Source organism: Lissotriton helveticus, chromosome 3_1 (assembly GCF_964261635.1).
Source record: "Lissotriton helveticus chromosome 3_1, aLisHel1.1, whole genome shotgun sequence".
Classification (NCBI taxonomy): domain Eukaryota; kingdom Metazoa; phylum Chordata; class Amphibia; order Caudata; family Salamandridae; genus Lissotriton; species Lissotriton helveticus.
The window spans coordinates 234,722,969-234,745,949 of NC_136061.1; the positions used below are offsets into that span (position 1 = coordinate 234,722,969).

At 43.6% G+C, this 22,981-nt stretch overlaps 1 protein-coding gene across 3 annotated transcripts in view; it reads left to right on the plus strand.

The window, feature by feature from the left end:
* The window catches only part of CAMKK1 (calcium/calmodulin dependent protein kinase kinase 1), a 1,207,414-nt gene that overhangs the window by 508,870 nt on the left and 675,563 nt on the right, over window positions 1–22,981 (plus strand). For all 3 annotated transcript variants that reach the window (XM_078679690.1, XM_078679692.1, XM_078679691.1), the window contains one exon: window positions 7,072–7,125. In XM_078679690.1, coding sequence (XP_078535816.1) covers window positions 7,072–7,125 — 54 coding nt within the window. The remainder of the gene's footprint in view (window positions 1–7,071; window positions 7,126–22,981) is intronic.

A 22,981-nucleotide genomic window follows, 5' to 3' on the forward strand; every position in this document is an offset into this window, starting at 1 on the left:
GCACACAATACAGGAGCCCACTACCATTCAACTTATCGGAGCCACAAACAGGAATAAGATGGGAGAAGTGGATCAGACGGTTTGAAAGATATGTAGAAGATACAGATGTAGCAGACAGAAAGAAACGAGGGTTACTGCTGAACTTAGCAGGGGATGACGTCGAAGAAATTCTGGTGACACTGCCTACCGAAGAAACAAAAACATATGAACAACTAAAGAAATGCCTAACAGCTAAATTCGACCCACAACGAAACATTGACTTCGAACGATATACATTTACCGTTGCGTGTCAACGAGCCGGCGAAACACTAGATGACTTCGCGACAAGGCTGAGAAAATTGGTGAAACATTGTGAGTTCGACAAATTTGATAACGAGCAAGCAATAAGGCTAAGGATCATAGAAGGCTGTCGCGACACAGGATTCAGGGCGAGAATACTCAAGGAACCGACCTCATTGGAGAACATCCTGTCACTAGTGAGAGCAGAGGCGAGAGCAACGGAACATGCCAAGGAAATGGAAAGAGGGAAGAGTGTTGAAATCGAAAACGCACACTTCACGACAAACAGATACCGCACAGGCCGATGGAAGAATGACTGGAGGGAACAAAAAGAAAGGAGACAACCTGAAGGAACATGCTACAAGTGCGGAATGGGATTTCCTCACAGAGGCACATGCCCAGCGTTTGGCCAGACATGCAGAAGATGTGGTGGAAGAAATCACTACACCAGTATGTGCCAAGGTGCACAATTCAGAGACGACAGGGAAAGAACAGGAAGACAACAGGAGTCGACAACAAGACACGTCAGGTATGTCGACAACGAAAGGAGAAGTTTGTCACGAGGGTCAAGTGAAGAAGAGGAAGAAGAGAAAGTTGAAAGACTATACCACATGTCGGAGGTGCACACAGAGCGGAGCAAAGAAGACGAAGCAGGAGAAACAATACAGCCAGCAGACAGAAGCACCCGAGGAAAGACGGACTATGCAAAGATAAGAGTAGGAGCACATGAAGCAGACTTTGTACTGGACAGTGGTGCAACATGCAACGTCATGTGTGTATCAGAGTACGAGAAAATGGAAGTAAAGCCGACACTGAGAGCGTCCAAGGTAAAGGTTTTCACCTGGGGGGCAAAGAAACAGGTAACCAACTTGGGAAAGTTCACAGAGGAACTGAGATACAAGGACAAAATCAACAAAGTGGACATTCATGTTCAAAAAGGCGATGTCCCAGGTCCATGCCTGATGAGCAACAGCACCGCTCAAACGATGGGCCTTATAACGATGACATATGAAAAAGACAAAACACATGCTGAGAGCAAGAGAAGAGAAGACGGAGGGACCAGAGAAAGAGGAAGAGAACAAAAAAGAATGATTGAGGGAACAAACACAACAAAGGGTAGCCGTAGAAAGAGAGGAGCAAGCAGCAAAACGGAGGGCGGAGAACAACGATCAACACGAAGAGAGACTGACAAACAGAGAGCAGACGGAGGACAACTGAAAGGCAGAAGCAACGATGATGGCAGAAAACGACGACCAAGGAGGGGATGCAAGGGGACAAAGAGACTACGTAGAAAAACGTAGGAGACAGAGACTGGGGAGAAGGGTCGACAAGACTGACAGACTCTCTCTCTCTCTCTCTCTCTCTCTCTCTCCATCTCTCTTTTCTTTTCTCACCACGACAACGATCAGGAGAATAGCATCATGAACATTTGTTTGCAACAAAGGGGGAGATGTAGTGACCTGACAAGTAGGGACCAAGGACACTAGGACCCTGTGGGTCATGAGGGAGGTGACCAGGTCACCGGACACCACATCCGGTCAGGGGACAGGAAGAGGACAGATTCGACTAGGACGAACACAGGGACGGACGTGTGTAACCAGCTGCATAGAAGATAACAATAAAGAAACATAACTGCACCCACCTGTGTCCTGCGTGTGATTGTACTACATGGTACTGCAGCGTAGACACGACACTTTCCTCAGTGGCCATTGTCACAGTATCTTCCCTGATTGACCTCTCTGTTGCTCTCATTGAAGTCAGTCACATTAGAAGTATCTCAAGAGTGATCTCTGGCATGCAAAAAAAGAAGCCACCAGCCGACCCGCAATAGATTTTCTGGTGATCACCTCCCCAAAAAGGATCTGGTGTGTTCCCTTGGCTTTCGACACGAGGCAGCTCAGCAGGTGATCAGAGGACAGTCCTCCCAGTGCTACGGGTGCATAGAATTCCACTTATTAGGGGTATGGGTTGGTGGCGGTCACCTTGCCCAGAGGTCAAATGAAAGGCCATAAAGGTATAGGTGGTCAACAAGCATTGTACATTTCAAGGGATCGGAAACACCCTTTAGCAAATACGTAGTTCTTTTTTTAAGCAGTGTGAATGTGTCCAAAGATATAACCAAGATGATGTACCAGTTGTAGCTCCCTCTAGATCCTTAAACTAGGGGAGTAGTGCACTCCCTTTAGGCAGAGCAAAGGACCATGGGAGGTAGGATGTATTCCAGGCACTCGTAAATATGTCATAAATAGAGCTTGCTTGATACCCCCCAACATACAGTTCAGGGGCACACAAAAGGGGTGTTGCAGGTCCCATTCTTCGTTGTATTTTCTCCACCATGTGCAGCTAGGAATGAAGAGGTAGTTGAGATTCTCTACAGTTAAATGGTTGCCAAGCTCCTCATGGGGTTCGCCAGTATAAACATTCTGCAACCCTACATCAGTCACTTGAATACTGAGAACACGGATATGAGAGTGGTGTGCAGGCCTTGCTTGCTTCACAGCACCCATCGACGATGTGATGCCCACCCGTCGCATCGCTGCTGCTTCACACAAACCTTGTGGCGGTTGCGGATGTGAGGAGAGGTCTAACCCATAACACTGACTCCAGGAAAATCCTTTGTTGTCCGCCTCACCTTAATAAATGTCCAATATTTGTAAATGTCCAGTATTTGTAAAGCGCAAACAATTGCCCAAGGGCGTCAAGGCGCTGGGGGCCGTCTGGAAGGTTAAGAAAGCTATTGCCCAGAGTCACATGGTGCTGGGCTGATCTGCCTCCTGCGCAGGGAATCAAACCGTGAGCCCCCGGGTTCCAGAGTCAGCCGCCCTGGCCGCTGCACCACACCTCTTCCTGGCATATAATGGCATATACCAAGTGCAGAGGGCTGGGGGGAATTGTTCTGTTCTTGCCAGTGATAACCTTCATGGACATCCAGAAACCATCTAATATGCCTGCCTGTTGTCTGCCATGTGGGCGAGTCCTTTCAGTCCCAGCTAGGGTGTCTGGAGTCAGCAAAAAAATAGTTCACAAGTGCCTTCCCTTAGGCCTATGGTGCATATTTTAGCTGTGCAAGCAGCAAAGCATGCTAGGCTTTCTCCTGCTCCCTAGTCTGGCAGAAACCCTTCCACAGCAGCACCGCTGGCTGCTTGCTCCGGGGTTATCAAGCACCACCTTTGATTATGGTCCCCACAGTCACAGTTTCCTCGGCTGAATGATCAGTTGATGGGGTAAGCAGGATCCTTAAAAGGAGCTCCCATCTTCGATAAGGTCTAGCCCGCCTCCCAGTAATAGGCTTTTTTTTTAAATTCTGTAATGGATTTCCCCCTCTAATTCTGGTGAAAAATGTACCCATGCATTTTCCACCATCTTCTAAGAAGAAATTTCTTATGCCAACAGAGACCTTTCTACTTTCAAGTCTCATCTCAAGCACATTCAATCAATCAATCAATCAATCAGTACATTTGTAGAGTGCGCTACTCACCCGTGAGGGTCTCAAGGCGCTGGAGGAAAAAGAAAAGGGGGGGTGCTGCTACTGCTCGAATAACCAGGCCTTGAGGTGTTTCCTGAAGGTGAGATGGTCCTGGGTCAGTTGTAGGTGTGCGGGGAGGGAGTTCCATGTCTTCGCTGCTAGGTAGGAGAACGATCTTCCTCCCGTGGTGGTTCTGCGAATCCGTGGGACGGTGGCGAGCGCAAGGCTGGAGGAACGGAGCTGGCGGGTGGGGGTGTGGAACGAGATGCGGTTGTTGAGGTATTCAGGGCCCATGTTGTGGAGCGCTTTGTGTGCGTGGGTGAGCAGCCTGAATGTGATCCTCTTGCTGACGGGGAGCCAGTGCAGGTTTCTCAGGTGGGTGGATATGTGGCTGTGGCGGGGGATGTCGAGGATGAGTCGTGCGGAGGCGTTCTGTATGCGCTGAAGCCGTTTCTGGAGTTTGGCTGGTTTGGCTGTGGTTCCTGCGTATAGGGCGTTCCCGTAGTCCAGTCAGCTGGTGACGAGGGCCTGGGTGACCGTCTTTCTGGTTTCGGTGGGGATCCACCGGAAGATCTTTCAGAGCAGGCGCAGGGTGTTGAAACACGAGGACGAGACTGCGTTGACTTGCTTGGTCATCGTGAGAGAGGAGTCAAGGATGAATCCCAGGTTGCGTGCGTGGTCAGTGGGTGTCGGTGCGGTGCCCAGTGACGTGGGCCACCAGGAGTCGTCCCAGGCGGAAGGGGATTGTCCGAGGATGAGGACCTCCGTCTTGTTCTAATTAAGTTTTATAGCAGTCTGTCAATTTTCCCAGTGTGTTTTTCACCTATTTTGGTGTGAGCCTTCCTAAAACTACCCTTGCAGCTTGTTGCACTGTTTGCAGCACATGAGATCTATTTCTGAGAGTCACCGTACTGCTTAGATTTCTCAATTGGAAATTGTTTTTTGTTCAAACAGCATTCGTCAAGATAGTTTTTCTCCCATCCATGTGTGAACGTTTTAACAGTGGGGGCTGCTGTGAAAGGAAAGTGGGGGGAGGGTGGCAGCGTAGGTGCAGCACAGGGGGCAGCAGGGAGGAAATAATAATAAGAAAAAAACTAGCACTTCACCTGGCAGCCGCCGCTTCAGTGCTCTTCTTTTCCTCTGCTGCTCTCGACGCCCTGCACTCCATGCACAGGCTCCCAGAGTCCTACATCAAACTAGACGCTGATCTCATGCTCGTAATATCCAGCATTGGAGATGCGCCGGGATTGGTCTGAGTAGTCTGGTGTGATGCTTAGTCAGGCTCTGAGAGCCTGTGTCTGTTCTCCACCCGGCTGTGCAGCACAACTCGGTGGAGAGATCTAAGTGCGCATGTCGGTTTGGCCGTCCTAAGACGGCCAGCCAAACTGACATGCACACTTGCAGCAGTGCCCACCACTTCTCTTTCCTGCTGCTGTGGTCCATTTGAATGGTCCGGCCCAACTCTAGACCTGGTTCAGCGTGGAAAATAAAATGATAATAAGCTGTTTTATTATTTTATTTTCCATGTTTTCGCTGCTGAGAGAGCAGTAGGCCGATGCCCCTCGACCTTAACGGAAAAGCTGCCGCTGAGGTTTAACTATGTTTTGGTAGCAAAAGCACACAAAAAAGATATGTTGGGCAGAGATGTTCTTATAATATGTGGATACGTAGCAAAAATAAACAGAGGGCATGATCAACAATAGTTTGCATGTGGCTTTTTTCCACTGAATGTCATTATTCTTTACATTATTTTACATTTTTCTGACAAGTATGCTTTTCTCTGTTGCTCTAAGTACAGCCAAGCATGAGTGTGAGGCTGATAGGCATCTGATGCATTATACAAGAAGGGGAAGCATCCTCTGCCTCCCCTTATCTAGCATCTCTCCCATCAGCCTCCATCCTTTCCTTTCAGCTTCCCTTTTTATTAGTCTGTTACCAGGGCTTTAAGTGGGATGAAAAAAATGTAATTAAGGGCGTGGCTTAAATGCACATAAGCTAAAAATCCGTGCTTAGCATAGTGTGCTGCCTGACATGTATTTTGTTGTTTCTGTCATTGCATCCAGTTATGATACAACAAGTAACATCATACCTACAAGTCAGGACTATTTGCTTGACACCACAACAATGTTGCTGCTCCTGAGTTTCAAACAGGAAGGGAAACCCAGAGAGAAAATGACTCTCTTTAAGGGATTTCCCTTCCACTACAACGCTTGCATGGCATGACGTCATGCTGTTGCTTCACCACTAGTGAGAAGTGAGCAGCGCATATCGATGTGCCTGCTGTCACTGTAGTCCCGAAAAAATGGACTGCCTCTGCCAGGGCACAAAACAGAGCCCGATAGAGAGCCGCTTTAAGGCCCTAAAAAAAAACTGCTGGTGCTCAGACCCAGTGAGACCCAGCCCACTTAAAGCCCTGTCTGTTACCACCTGAATCCAACAAGCAAGCTGAAGACTGAAGAGCATAAAGATAGATGCAGAATTACAAAGAGCAGAAAATTGGTTGTACTACATTGTCTATTCTTTCCATCTCACTATTCTCCACCAGTCTCTATTTTCCTACCTCACTAATTTCTGCACCCCAACCTCGTGTCCTCGACCATTCATTTGGCCAGCCACCCTCTATGTACTCGTCCTTCCTTCCTCAGCTCAAAAACATTTTTATAAACTAGTTGAATGGTCTGCTGAACTATCTTTATCAAAATGGTGTACTAAATTTCCCAGGTATGGCACATTTGAGATTAAGCAGATCTATTCCTCTCTTGACCTGCCCATTCCACCTCCTCACATGCTCACTTCCACATCTTCTTTATAGTCGACTGCTCTCCCAGTTCAGCCACATATCTATCTTTTCTGTATCCTCTTGTTTGCGTGCCATTGCCCAAAATGTCTCCACTGTCTCACTTCGCATCTCACCACTGCAAAGGGAGGGTGTGAAACTGGACATAGTATTATAACCCGTTTTGTGCTAAGGGCATGGGTCTGGCAGTCTTTATCCAACATCAAATCCCATTTTTACTTGTGTAAAGGTGAGATATAAACTCCTTAGACTAATTACAGTGATACACTGTGTTTATCACATTGTGTGTTATTGCTATTAGCTTTGTAATTGTGTTTTCTAATTTGCCAGTGTTGTGCAGTTTGTTTTGGATTTTACCATTAGCACTGCAATGGCCCTTCTTCAAGGACAGTACAAAGACTAAACTCTGACAAAGTCTCTCATGTAATGCATCATCTCCCACTGTTGTGAGGAAGCAAGCACAATTTGTGAATATACTTTGTTTAGTTGATGGTGTCTATTGAAAAGAAATGTTATTCTTGCTTTCCAGGGTTCGTATGGTGTTGTGAAGTTAGCCTACAATCAAAGTGATGACAAGTACTATGTAAGTATAACTTTTTTCGTAGTATTTAACATTGCATTGTTGTCCATTTATAGTTGTTAAAAGTTGCCACTTTTGAATGCAAACTCCCAAATCACCCAAACTAATTACCGACATGAGTATATTGACAGCTCGTGACAGAATAGCATTTTGAACAGTAACCAATATACATTTTTGGGACTCAGCGTGGAGATGTTGTCATGACCACCGTGGATACATTACAAATGGATGACCTTACCCCAATCTTTTAAAGTATTTGGCATAATACAAGATTTAGGTATAAGATTAAGTGTAAAATTAAGTACCAGCTAAGAAAGCTAGATATTCCACCAACTTCAAGTTGGTGGTAATTTGCGATTTCTTTGAAAAATGCACTTTTTTTCATTGTTCAAAGTGCCATGTGGCGCACATACATGCCCTTAGGACATGTATGTGTGCCACATGTGCACACATGCACATTTCAGGGTTTTCTTTTGGTACCCTGGCACCCTTTAAATTGCATTCTCAATTTGCGATTCTCTAATTGAGAATCGCAAATTAAGAATGTCTTCCCATTCATTCCTTTGGGCTTTTAGGCCCATAGGAATAAATGGGGGGGTATTCCTTAATTGCGAATCACAATTTGAGATTTACAATTAAGGAATAGGTAGGATTCGCAAAATTATTTGCAAATCCTACATACATAGCATTTTGCGATTCTCAAATAGCAATTCTCTAAAAATCGCTATTTGAGAATCGCAAAACCAAAGTTTCATACATATGGCCCTTAGTTCTTTGGAGATATGTAATTTACACACAAACATAAATTGCAAATGGGGCATACCCAAGCAGCTGTCTGGCAAAGTAAATAATGATCTACACCCAGATAGGAGTTTTACCTACAGCAAGTTTGATGTGTCAAAAAACAGAGGTATAAGTTCTTCTCCTGTTTTCCCTGTTATTGAAATATTCATGGTTGTCATAACTAGATTTCCTGTTGTTCCAAACCCTGCTACCATATTATCTTATACTCCAGCCACTACCAAATGGTTCATGGTGTGCTGCTTTCTTCTCTGGCCCTATGCATCCATATTGTCTGTACCTCATCGCCTTTTCATTTTCTGTGGGCCAGCAGATGTGGTCCCGTTTGTCCCATCGCTTTACTCAATCAGGTTCCATCTTCACGTAAGCACTCAAGAAAGATCTGAACAGCCTTTTCTTCCCAGGAGCTTCTTTAGTTAAGTAGATAATATGACTAGATCATGACTTACTGGTCACTTATGTTTGCTTAGACCAATTTCATGATGATTTCCTGTATCTCTTTCTCAAATTAGCAAAGAAAGGGCAAAAAGCTACTCAAGAGAAATTACAATGTTGCCTTACTCCCTTTCCGCTATCAAGGCGCCTTGATGCCTTCGGGCTTAGTTGTGCGTTATAAGATTCTTTTCATTTCATTCATTTCATTCATTTCATTCATTTCATTTCATTTCATTTCATAGGTCATGACCTCTCAGCGCTGGAGAGACACTTGCCCTCAGACTGCATTTAAGTCATTTGTAAGTTGCCTGGGCCAGTCACTGCCTCTCAGGTAGTCACATTACTGGGGATGGCGGGTTACTGCAGAGAGTGGATATTGGGATAGGTGACTTTGTTAAAGGTCTCCAAGCTTTATTTTTGTAAAGAAAGGCACCCCTCAACCTTTACATTGGTACAAGGAGGCTGTGCAAGCTGTTGTGATTCTGAAGCAAGCATTAACCTCCTCCCTCTCCAGGTCTGCCTGAATATACCAAACCTGTCACACTGTACTTTCCTGAAAATTGGGGTTTTGCTTCAGAGCTATTGGTGCAGGATGACATATATTAAAAATAAAATATAGAATTCTACTCCACTGTACTTGAAGCAGTTGTGGCAGACCTTCTACCACGACTGTAAGCTGTGGCAGCGGCTGTCCACCTTGTGGAGGCTTCTGAGAATATAGCTCTTGACTCTACCTTTACTCTTGGTGTGCCCCACACTGTAGCTGCCCTGTGGCTAACCTCAGCACATATCCAAGACTGTCATGGTACAAATTTATTTTGCTGTTTAGCTCTGATATCACCCTAGTCCCACTTACTTGGATGGGGAACCTCATGACTGCCTCACTAAGCCCACCCACTTGACAAAGCCCCTTGTTGAACTCACAGATATACCAATACCCAATTGTAATTGTGTAGATTATGTTGATGGTTCATTCCTTTAAATTTACTGTAGCTTACTCCTGGCCAGATAAACGATCGAGATACTCTGTATGAAGTAGCTGAAAGTAGACATTTACCTCATGTACGCTCGGATTGCTGAATTGATTGCAAACTGCAACTGCGCACTGGTTTGCTCTTCTCCCTTCTGTTGTATTGGTACTCCTGTGCTACTTTCCAAGCCCACAACATTGGGCCTGGAACCATAACAACCCCTGCTGCCCTCCCGCTCCATGGGACCTCTTTGTCCACATTTAAATATACTTCATTCAAATTTCTAAATGTTGTACCTAAATGTATGTTATTATTTTGGCTTGTACGTTTTCCAGTTGGATCAAAACCTATCAATGTGTGCATGCTAATCCGAATACATTTGTCAAAAGGGTGATCAGGGATGTCATACATGGATTTGGGGTACCTCTTCCGATAGGAAATGATAAGGGTACCCACTTATAACCTCTGTAGGTCAGGAACTATGCAGAGCTTTAGGGTTTACAAAACATTTCCACGGTGCGTATCACACCCAGCCCTAAGGAAGGTGGAGCGCTTCAACTCCACTTTCAAAGTAAAAAAGCTAAGATTTGGCAGAAGCAGGACTCAATGACCCAATGCACTGCCTAGAGCTCTGTGGTCAGTCTGAGCCATTCCTAATCAGAAGACTTACCTAAGCCATTATCAAACAGTGAAGCCTGTGTTGCTTCGTCTAGCCCTCCAGTGTTTCCAGTTTTGATCGATTTGCAGTTGAACGATGATGACACGTCAGTACTGCAAGCAACTTGTTCGATCTCTACAGCTTCCATTGTCAAGACTGAGCTGCCGTAACCCGTATGCCTGTCCAAAGCCTGCCATGACATACAGCCAGGGGACTGGGTCCATTTGTGAGTACACTAGCAAAATTCAGCTCTCTAGCACCATGGGTGTGGCCGTTTCAAGTCTTGCTCACCGCAAACAGTGCAGCTATGTGCCGCAGAGGGCCAGTCTGAGTGCTTCTGTAGCACTTCAAATAGACCATGGGACCAAGAATTTCTAATCCTTTTGCTACGTCAGTACCCGTGAGCAAATGTGCCCCACCTACACCTTATTAGCTGAACTGTGAGAAAAATGTCGTCGTAAGCTCAAGGATAGCCTCCTGTTGCCAGATTCCGCAGGCCTTACTCCCAACATGATGCGACTCCTCTGTCTACTTGATTCACAGATGGGTATTTTTTTTTTTTAATAAAGTTTTATAGCTGTTTTTCTTTGCTGCAAGTCTTGTTGTCAGGCTCACTGCATGCATGGCTCTTAGTAATGCGGGGTTGTCAGCATCCAGATATTAACAGTACCCCGCCTGCCCCCCACTCTCTCTCTCTCTCTCTCTCTCTCTCTCTCTCTCTCTCTCTCTCTCGAGAGAGAGAGAGAGAGAGAGAGAGAGAGACAACCTTTGTAAAGTTAAGACACTTTTTTGTATTTTCTAGAACGACAACATCTAACTTGCTGGATCTGTGTCCACTTGCCTGTTCCCTGTGATGAAGGAGAACAATGTCTTGGCTTGAATTAAGCATGGGCATTGCCCCAATTCATGTGATATTGTATCCCTCTTTGTGACCCTGTCGGCTGTAAGTTTCTGTTTCCCTACCCAGTATTCCTTGCTCTCTATTGCTCTCTTGCTGACATTCCCCTTTGAATAACCTGTGAAACTCGAAATGGAATGTTTGGAAGGTTTGAATGAAGATATGAGAGATCGTTTTGGCAATCTTTGTCATCCTGATATTGCTGTGTCTCATTGTTAAAGTCTGTTTGTGTTGCCTTCATCTGATTGTGGATCACTTGAGTATGTTAGTGATGATGTGTCCCAGGAAGGTAATTGTTTGATTATAATTGATATGCCTTAAGGGTTGCACATTAAAATCCTGCACAAGGGAGGGGCTGTGTGTTTTTCAAATTTACATTAGCATTATTCTAACTGCTGCAGCTGCTTTTCAGCATGTAAAGCCCTGACTCCATGCTTGTAGTGAGATATTTCTGATTAGCTTGCTCAGCGGTTAGAGTTTACATTTCTGTATTTGTTTGATGGCCGTCAACATTTCTTAGCATGACCTCAAAGTGATGCACCTCTGTAACTCCTTTGTTTCGTCTTATCACATGATTGCCATTTGCAGCTCTAGAGATAGAAAACTATAAATGTATTTATTGCCTCTGGTTGTGGTTTGGGGATCTCCTTGCCACCTGCTGCTGTGACTTATGGATAGATTTTTCTTTTGTTAACCCGTTCCATGCTGATGACGGAACCGCTCCGTCATCAGCTACGGGTGCGCTGTGCTGATGACGGAGCGGTTCCGTCATGGCCCGCCCAGCTCGATAGAACGCTCATGCGCGGCGCGAATTCAGCGCCTGCGCTGAGGGTTCTATTGAGCGGGGCGGGCCGTGACGGAACCGCTCCGTCACGAGCACAGCTCAACCGACGCTGGTGACGGAGCGGTTCCGTCACCAGCATGCGGCCGCCGTGCGGCCGCCCCGCCCCCTTAGCACTGCGGCGGAGTAGCCGCCGCAGTAAAGGGGTTAATGAACATTTCCAGGTTTTGAACTGGCATGTGGAGAGTTTGTTTTGTTTAAGACAGCCATAAGGTATTATATGATCTTCGAATTATTTAGCATAACTTAGTTTCCTGGTGTTTCAGCCTTCTGACATTTCTCAACATGTCTCTGATCACAAATGTCATAACTCGTATTTGACTTTTAAAGTTTGATAGTTGCTAAGCAAGCCTATAGTAATTACTATGAACACCTCGCTCCAGTCTAGGGCTTCAGAAATCTACAATGGCTTAACCACTGCTTTTCAGTGTTTGTTAGAGTGACACACTCTAGCACTGGAAGGACCACTCCCTGACTGCATAAATAGTACTACTTTACAGACCAGATTACCGTCTGTAATAATCAAATGGATATCCGTAGTCTAAAATAATACAAAGAGATGGGAGAGTTATATATTGGAATGCACTGCAATGCACTAGAGAGAAAGCATTGAGACACAATTTGAAGGCTTCATCAACGAATTAGAGCCCAATGTTGAGGGTGACACCTGTTGTTAAAGGCCCTCTACCTGAGTTACATGCCTTTAGCAACCGATACAACCCGAGGCAGAAGTGATGTAAGGCAATTAGAGCTTTTTGCACACTGAGGATATATTATTCTACATTCATCAGGGAGAAATAGAAAGGCAAGCATTGGAATGTTGAAACAGAAATCCTGCAGGAACCTGGGTGTCAGGAACTACCTAGACTTCTTTAGGATTCTAAGGACTAATACCGATCCGGTTTATGTGGTCGCAGTATCACAATTCCTGTTCTCTATGTGGCTAATCCGCAGAAATCTGTTAAAATCGGAATTACCTATAGCCAATGATTAGTGTGGTAACTATTTACATGCAGAGTACTTGGACACACATCAGAAGTATATATATGCATCGGCTGAGGAGGCTGTTCTGGTGGGATGCATACAGGGATCTGAGTGATATGGATGGCTCTATATGGAGTTTTAAAGTTTTTAGAGTTTTAAATTTGTATGAAATTTGTATTGTAAATTATATTTTTATAATGGATTTTACTATGAATTGCTTATTTTGACCTTGGATTGGTAAAATTAATTGCTTTTATGTGAATGTTCTTTTATGGCTATATCTAGCCGCAATAAAGTTTCAATTGAATTGAAATCCTATACCAGCCATTATTGGCCATCTGCCACTCAATTGTCTTTGCTGCATCTCCCAACATTTAATTGTTCTAATGAAGTGTCCTAGCCTGCCCTTGTGGGCAATGGCAGTTATGGTCCAGAGCCACAGGCGAAGGCCCACAATAAAGAGAGGATAATAAGCAGCTTTTAAGGCCCCCAGTTAATGGCAATAAGGCTATTAGCACCTAAGCGGTGATTTCAACTCATCCCCAATTCAAGTTGTATGCAATCATCTGCGTAGTCACCCCCCTTTGATATAATTTTTAATCATATTAGATTTTATGCATTAAGTGAGACAGCTGCTCCATACATTGCAGCTAGCACGGAATTGCAGCAAAATATGGTGCATGCAAAAGCCATGTGTCGACCAGTATAACCAGCGGCACAAATTTGTCCGTGTTAAGAATGGCAATAATAAGCACAGTTATACCTATCAAAACATCATAACAAAGCAAACAATGAAGAAGTGAGGAGTCAAGTCATGTGTGAGGAGGGGTAAAATAGTCCATACCAGGAATGTAGTTAATAAAGGAAAACCTAGGTGTTCAGAGTAATTTTTATCGTAAGACCACAGTAGAATGATATCCCAAGTGCTCCCTGGAATGTGGCCTATCCCACCCTGATGTTTAGGGACCAGGGTGAGACCCGATGATGAAGCATGACACCAAAAGGGTGTGCACGGGTCTATCTAACAGCACTAAGGTCTTGTTAGATGAGAAGGGTCTAGCTTCACTTGGTTGTGAGAGTATCCCGGTATGGCTACCGGGTTAATGATTAAATGTATAGGATACCTTTGTTGGAGTGAGTCTTAGACGGGAGCGCATATCCTATGTTCTTTTCCTCTCATCCCTTCTGTAGCACAGAATTGATTTCTGAAATTGATATGAAAGCTAATAGCAGCAATGTAAGGTTGTTCTAAGGCTATATTATGGTTGAAATAGCAACTAACAAAGAGATCACATTCATTATATTAAACTTACTTGTATATTACAAGGTAGTCTAGGTAAGTGGATGTGAAATTAAGAATAAGATTTGACCACAATACAGAGAGATAGAACCTGTCTCTGCATTTGGATTCCACTCCAGTGAATGAAAACTGTATGCAAAACTCACCAGCTGAAAAAAGCCCTGATCCCATGATTAAGTGTTGTATAATTTGAAAGGTTCATTAGTATTCATTACAGCAACTCACTGATGATCTGAAGCCAGTGATTGACGTTAGTTACTGAGATGCTGCAGGAAGCTGGCATCACATAGGCCTCTCTACCCCACTGATTTGGATAGGAGGGTGGTAGGGAGAGTTGATGTCATTCTGCAGTGGCACCTCTTAGCTGGCAAAAGAATCAGCCAGCCCAAACCCACGCGAGCTCCAAAGGAAATTGTTCTTTCCCATGCTCTTTGTGAAAAGGAGCATCCACGGTAGTATGACCGCATTTAACAGGGCTGTAGAATATTAAACAGTATGAGATTTATTTTTTCATTTTCTATGGGAGATTATTATTCTGAATGGATATTAAAAAGCAAATGGTATTCAGTGCTTTGCCATTCAATGCAGTGCATAAGAACAGATCATGTGCATAATTAGGTTCGCCATTATTATAACTTGCTCAGTCCAATTATGTGGATCTGTTCACAGCTGAGATATTACATTGTTTGTATCTGTAATTGTTTCAACGCTGTCCTTGGGACAGTGTTTGAAGTGGTCTGCAGCACTGCATTATCAATACAGGGTGACTCAACGCAGGCTTATGCTATGACTTTGCACCTTCTTACCATCAGACTCACTTTAATAATATGAGAACAGGCGACTTAAAGGGTTTTGAGTTACGTTATTTTTATGTTTACATTAAAGCGTTACAATCATACCACTGTAGATAAGGTGGATACCACACTATTCAAGAAATTTTCTGTTCCCTTAATAACTTGGTTCCCCCTTGATCCAGTGCTTAATTTGTAAAAAAAAAAAAAAAAAAGTAAGTACCAGTGTCCTTGTCGGCAGGCCTATGTAGATGGCACCACACATTTGTCAGCGCTGCCAATCACAGTACCGACACAACTACCAACTGTTACACTCTTTCAAGTGTGACAATTCAAACTATTCCAGGTTCTCAAGGCTATAAGAATGCTTGGGCAGCAGGTAGGACTCATTTTAACATATATTGAATTAATATCAATCAATCAATCAAAAAAACGTTATTTCGGCCACCAGGACCATAAAAGTGCAATCCATTTACAGTAAATATAATATGATATATAATTCAAATCAGTCATAAAATAGATCATATAAAAAATATGCAAGTTATCACAGATATTTTTTTTTAAGAAAAAGGTTAATTCATGATATGTTCATTGATTGTCTATAAACAATAAACATGTACACAGTTGGTTATCAGAACATATGGGGAGTGCCATTAAAACACAGTATTAATAAAGCAGTAAAAAGTACATTATAAAAACGGTACACATAAATGGAATCATTTGGAAGGATAACAAAGGCTTTACTACAGAGCACCCACATGAAACCCAGGAATTTAGTGATGGAAATAGCCATTACTGGGTGCAAATCTGATCTTCGAATACGAAGGGGTTCCTGAGGAGTACGTTCACCTGTTAACCTGCATATAGGTGCAAGCCACGTATGCCAAGGGGATGAGTAACCTGGGCACGCAAACTAAACGTGGAAGACACTTTCTCCTGGGGAGTCATGGATGGGGCAAGAAGTGCCTCAATTTCCAGATCATCCTGATGTAAACATTCTAAGGGGTAAAGTGCCTATTAGAAACTGAAAGTATAATTTCCTATGAAGTGGAACAGGCCCTAAATCCCAAAAAGACTCGAGTCCCTGTGTAGACTTAATGTCCATGAAATCACTGGTCAACTTAGCAGTGGCTGCTTTCCGAGATACAGCAGGCACCAAGAGTGACCAGTATTTCTTTTTAGCACAGCCTTTGAAGGAAACGCTGATGAAGCTGGATGAACCCATAAGCCGTGGAGCCCCAGCGAGTACAATGCTGATTTCATGTTTGTAAGCCAAGATATTTTATTAAATTGGTTGACCTTCATAACATCCTTTAAATTTTCTGCATAGTGGACAAGTGCAGGAGTGGTCCTCACTCGTCTCCAATACAACAAGGGCTGCAAGCTCATTTTGCCCGAGACCTCATTGACACCCAGGTCGCTAAACAATGGGTATAATAGGGTGCTTGCTGGAAGAGATGCAGGATTCCTAAGGAAATTATTTTGAAAACCCCCACAGTTCAGCCTCTTACAGGGCTTAGCCAAGGCCATTGGCCTCATAGATCTTAAGTGCAGGAGAGATAGGTTTAGTGTATGATGTAGAAAACTCCTGAAGTATTACACCTGAAATCTGCTTAAGCATGGTAGTTGCCTTGTTGTTATGGAGATGCCAAGACATACCCTCACGAAAAAATCAATGTTCCCCTGCAAGTAAGCTACCCTTAAAAGATTTATGCTGGTTAAAAAACATCACCTTGGTTTTTAGACTATTGATCTTCATGTCCCGATCATCACAGAACTCACTAAAATGGCTCCACATTTTCTGGAGGCCTGATGGAGTCTTGGGGATCAACAGGGTGTCATTTGCGAATAAAAGAATCTGAGTTTTGAAACCAGACAAAGATGGGGCGGCTGCTTCTACTTGGGACAAAAGGGAACAATATCATTATTAAAAAGTGAGAGGAGGGTTGGTGCCAGGACACAGCCCTGGTGAACGCCTTTACACACTGGTACCCCTTCTGTCAGTTGAGCCTGATGCCCCCTTAGCAAATGCGTGCATAGTTATCTTTATGCAAACAAATTAAAAGGGATAAAATATCAGGGGGCATTCCTAAATCAGCCAAAACACTCCAGAGCCTGTGTCGAGGAATCAAATCAAAGGCCAATTTTAAGTTGGCAAAAGCGACATATATGCTACCCCCACTAAAAAAAACAGTTCTCCAATAAATCAATACGAAACGAGAAACCTGATCAATGTGTGAGACCCTGCTGAGAAAACCTGCTTGAAATGAACCAAGACTGTCGCTCTCCTTAATCCAGTCTTGTCTTTTACTGGGAAGGCAACAACCCACATTTTTCTGAATACAATCATATAAGGCTTATTGATCTATCATTGGATGGTACTGATTGGTCGCTTTTCTATGTATGGGTATGACTATGGCGCCTTTCCACGAATCGGGGACAGAAGCCCCTGATGCAATTGCATTGGTCAAGCCTGAGATATAATGAGACCAAGCCTCTTTATCGGATAAAATATATCTGCTGGGATGCCATCAGGACCAGCCACTCACCCACTCAAGACGGCATTCAAAGACTGTACAATATCTGCTATTTCAAACCTAGGCATAGGACTGGTGGTCCCAAGAATAAAAATTACCAAACTAGTTTACCGAATTGGAAACGCGCCACGTTTTTGTTCGCATCCAGTGTGGCTCTGGAGCAGGCCTGTGCCACCAAAGACCAAAATTTGGAAAGATCACCAGTAGAGCATTTGTCCAAAAGGGGCCTCCACCTCTATTCGTCCCAGTCTCTTTTGGCTTGTAAAATTGCCTTTTTGTCTTCCTTCCGTAGTACTGGTATACATTCCATATCTTTTGTTTTTATGGCATTGGCTTGTGAACGGCTTATTCAACGACATTCTTTGTTATACCATGATTACTTTTTACTTCTATATTTCCTGGGAGTTACATTTGAGATGGTGAAAAAAGATAAAATAAGTTCAAAGATTGCCCTATAGATCAGGACCAATTGGTCAGGAGCACTCGCTTGGACCTCCACAATATGTGTGAGAACTAAGTTACAATCTTTTTAAATGGCAACCAGTGTTTCTAGACAAGCAACAATTTGGGGCCATTTCAGATGATGTTGATCTACTGTCAAGACAACCTCCCTTGTATAGGAAGGTGGATTGATATCTGAAGGAATAAACTCACAAAATGCCTTAAAAGTTGCAGCTAGGGTATTATGATCACTGTCAGTTCTTTCTAACACTGTCATATGAATGACTGTTGGCGTTAATCTCAGATCAAATAAAATGTAGTCTATACGACTTTCATGAAAGGGCTTATTTAAGGTGTGAGCACCCTTCGGGGCAGATTTGGTAGGGCTGTTAAGTACTTTCAAGTCACACTCAATTATGAGGGCCTTAACATGGACTGCGGAGTGAGCCCATATACGAATAGGTTGAACATCTAGAAGAGGGACTGCCCAAGCGGCGTCCTTATACTCTGTTTGATGCATATCATGGTCGTCCAATGGCTCAAATGTAAGATTAAAATCGCCCCCTAATATAAGAAAATATTGTTGGGGATGTTGATCAAGAAAAGGCTTAAGGACTTGTAGGGTGCATGAGACCGACCTTTATCTTGCCCCCCTTCCATAAATATTAAGAATGGTTACCCAAAGGTTACTACCAATAACCAACTGAATGCCCAATAAATTATGGGAATCAATTTTAAGTTGGTGGACTTTACAGTTCAATGAGTTTCGGATTCAAATGACCAAACCCCCTGCAGCCCTTCCCCATAGAATAGGAATAGCAGAGACAAAAAAGTTGAGATAACCTGGCCTATGGATAGAATCCGTGGACCAGTTTCTTGTAAGAGGCAAATGTCATATTTGTCCATTAAACCGTTGCAATCTGGGAGGGATATTTTTGATCTAATTCCAGATACATTCCACGAAGAAATATGAAATTTTGTAGGATCAATAAGTGTTTGAACCTGACTTGGAATTATAGACTCTGACAAAGAATGCGGGGGGAGTGGGCTACTAGGTGAAGTAGACACAATATTACCAGGGTTAGAAATGAGCTCATTAGTGGGCAAAAAGTAAGACCTAACATTACGCAAAGCTTGGGCCAAGGGGTCAAAACAAGCAACACTAGAAGGCTGACTCATAGGAGATCTAGATTGAAGTGGATAATTGGACCCTCTTCTTACTTTTAAAGGACTAATTATATTGGAAATTATTGATTGCAAAGAAAATGAAGAAAAGGGGGGGCAATCACCCTTCTGAGTCTGTCTATATCGCTGAGCCTTCGGTCGGAAACTGCAGCAATCCTAGAATACATTGGGCATGGGTATTTAAATTGAATACTTGAATGACTAAGAGGAATAGTCATGGCATCCAAGGCCACCAAATTATCAACCAAGGTCTTTGATATAAGAATTAATTCCAGTGTGTCAGAATTGGTAGGAAGTAGGAGAGGTGGATCTTCTAACTCTAATGATGTCATCGCGGATAAAAGAGCCACAGCCCCTAACATCATGTATCCAGTGAGTCACTTTATTCTTCAATGAATCTTCCCCCTCATATTGTCCTGTTCTAGACAACTTAGGAACATTTGTCATCAAGATACAACTCTCCCCGAGAGACCATCTTTGCTGATTATATTGAACAATGTAGTTGGTGTATTTGGTTGAGCTGGTGTTCTCTCTACCTAAAGAGGGAGGGCTACAACAAAGCTGTGTATTGCTTTTGCCCTGACCACCCTGAGGTTGAACACTCCTAGGACAAGAATTTACTGGTGCTGCATGGTAAGATTTAGTAGCGACATGTTTCGAAAGGTGCTGTTCACAATTATTAAATGTCAGATCTACCCGATGGTTGAGGAATTCCCTCCATCGGCGGGTTTGGACCTTGGTGCTTGAGCCATTCTGGGTAGAAATAAGCTGTTTATTTAAGGCTTGCAGCTGGTTCATAGTATCCATCATGGTTGTAACCAGCAATTTGAGAGCCCCTAATTCCTCCTTTAGGTCCAGCATAAGAGAAACTTGTTGATCCTGATTGGTTTGAGTACTAATAGAAACAGCCTGTGAAATAGAAATATACTCAAAGTCGTTACTACTGATATGCTGGTCCATGCTCAGATCTGCTAAAGAGGCATATCGGTTACTACACAATAAAGTTCCATCAAATGAAGACTCTAGGTCTTTACATGCTCAGTTGATGCTAAACTATGAGCACATGGAGGATGGACTAAAACCTCAATGGGTTGAGCCTGTGCATGCTTACTGCAATCTTTAAGTAGTCCAGATATATTAGGTTGTTTCAGGGAGTGGTCAATGGTTGTGAGTGCTGTGGTACTAACGGGAGAGAACACAAGGTGCCTGAAGTGTGAGCAAAAATCACTTGACATTCTCCCACTAGATTCTCAACACAGTCTGACATACCATTTTCAGCAGCGTGTTTGGCACTTTTTTTGTCTTCTGTTTAGCCCCCTTCCATCGCTTTTGGTTTCCCCATTCAAGCAAATAATAAATAAATAAATAAATAAACTATCAGTAAGTTTAAACAAAGGCCACACAAAGTTCTATGACTAGAATCACAGCACAAACCTCCCAGACAAACAATGACACTAATCGAACCATATGCACTTAAATTAAACGTGCAAGAGAACCATTTCTGGAAATTAAAAGAGTACCCGTCATAGGGGTGGCCCAGCCCAGGGGCCGCCTTAGGCATGTGCAAGCTGTGCACCTGCACAGGGCCACAAAACCCCAGGGGCCACCACGCCAATATATATCCTTAATATAATAATCCTCTGAGGATGGATACATATTTGGGTGGCGGCCCCTGGCAGGGATTTGGAGGCCTCTGGCTCTGTTCCACTTCCAAACACCCTGACCCCACACCCCCTCTTCACTGGCCTCCGCGCTCTGCCCGGACCCCCTCTTCCGGGGCCCCCTACCTACACTCCCTGCCCAGGGCCGCCATGAGCCTAGAGCCGCCCCAGCCCAGCCCAGGCTATTCCGGTTTTTGCCCCGGTGCTGCCATCGCGCGTCCCGCGGGAAACATCCTGCGCTTTTATAGTGCTGCAAGATGACGTGGATGACCCCCTTATCCAAGGCCTCGGCAGGCTGAGACAACAGGCAAGTCCCGTAGCTCCAAAACTCCAGCGCATCCCGAGCCGTGGAATGTCCTGCGCTAAATTAATAAACAGCTGTTGCTGTGCTCATCTATTAATTAAGCAGACAACCCCACAGACTGTCATAAGTGCCGGTGCTGACAATTAAGTGCAGGGGCCGAGGACGGATATCACTGACTCAAATCAAGCACCGCCTTGATCAATATACGTGCAACTTGTGAGAAAAAGTTTTCACAATTCCATCTTGAAGTGTGCCAGTTTTTGTGCCGATTGGTCAAACATTTCAGAACTTGCAAATGTGGACCCTAAACTCGTGAAAAATTTTACATAAATTTTGCTGTAGCAAACTCCTTAACTTAATCGCAGAATTCCAAAACTTCTGAATTCGACCAAATTTTAATGGCTCAGTGGCATTTCTGTTCTTTGGTTCCACTTCTTTCCTTTCTGCGTTTTGATCTACCATTTTTAAGATAAAAGCATATATGTTAATGGTTAGAACACAAGTGCTAAACGGTTGAGATAACTTGAAAATTATGTATTAAAAGAGTACGAAGGACAAATAAAATAACTTGGCCCATGTGCCTCATGGGCCTATTCTCAGTTAATAATGTCATAAAAGTATTTGCTAATGGACCCTGCATGCATAGGTACACACCTAAACACCCGAAAGAGGGCACAGATTGTGAATATATATTTTTTAAAGCGCACTTACATCGTGTTAGACTTGGCATCTTTGGTGAGGTTTCCTCTAACTTGTTGCCTCTACCTCCAGGATTTTTGTTGCTGTGCTGGATTTCGTTTTTGCTGGCTTAGATCCTTCGGGCACTTTGCCACTTGCTGATCAGTGTCAAAGTGCAAGTGCTCCCTGTGTAAATTGTTATTATAATTAGTTTGCCCAGATTGGCATATTTGATTTACTGTTAAGTCCCTAGTAAAGTGCACTGAGTGTGCCAAGGCCTGTAACTCAAATGCTACTAGCGGGCTTGCAGCACTGATTGTGCCACCCCCATTAGTAGCCCTGAAAAGGTATCTAAGACCTGCCACTGCAGTGTCTGTGTGCAGTTTTAAACTGCCAGGTCGACCTGACAAGTACACCAACTTGCCAGGCCCTCTCCTTTTCTTTTCCTACATGTAAGACACCCCTATGGAAAGAACCAAAATACCCCCATGGGCAGGGCACAGTATATGTAAAAGCAGGACATGTACTGGTGTGTGTGACATGTACTGGTGCGTGTAACATCTTACAAGTATAACTTCCCATTGGGACAAGATAGAAAAATAAAGTTTAGGCTCCCTGAATTCAGAATTTAATTACACATCTTTTAGTAAAAGGATTTTTAATTAGGTGTTTGAAAATGCCACTTTTAGAAAGTAGCAATTTTCCTGTTTAACCATTCTGTGTGCCTCTGTCTGTGTGTGGATTGACTGTCTGGCTTTGGAGTAACAGGGGTAGGGGATGTGTATTCACTGTAGACGGACACGGGGTGGGAGGGTTGGTGTGTGCCTGGCCCTTCCTGGATGCCTCAGAGCTGAGCTGAATGGGATTTGGCTGCATTTAGAGTATTGGGAGAATATTTCATTGCACCTGAATAGGGCCTGTCTCCTTTGCACAATGCTGTGTCCGCCCCCTGTGGTCATACTGCACCAGTGAGGACAAAACTGGTTTGGGCTGAATGATGAATGTTTATTGTTGACTAATTAAAATCGTACAATATTAAAAAGAATAAAAACATCATGAGGGAAATCAATTTAACCATAATTATAAAATCACTAACATTGTTAACAAGAATTATTACATATTTACATTTATCAAGATCTGACAAAAGCTGATTTCCTTACAAATGTTTATATTATAATAATTAAAAACACGTTACTAGGGCTAAAAGTGTGATCACATAATATATGCCATTTTCATTTCCACTGCTCTCATGAATTTAAAAAATATGCAATTCAGTGCTGTATCAGATGATTTAAGACATGCTATCACAACTTGTCTGCATGAACGAAGAGCCCGCTGATTAAACGGTTTCTTTAGCAACTTGCACTTTAGATC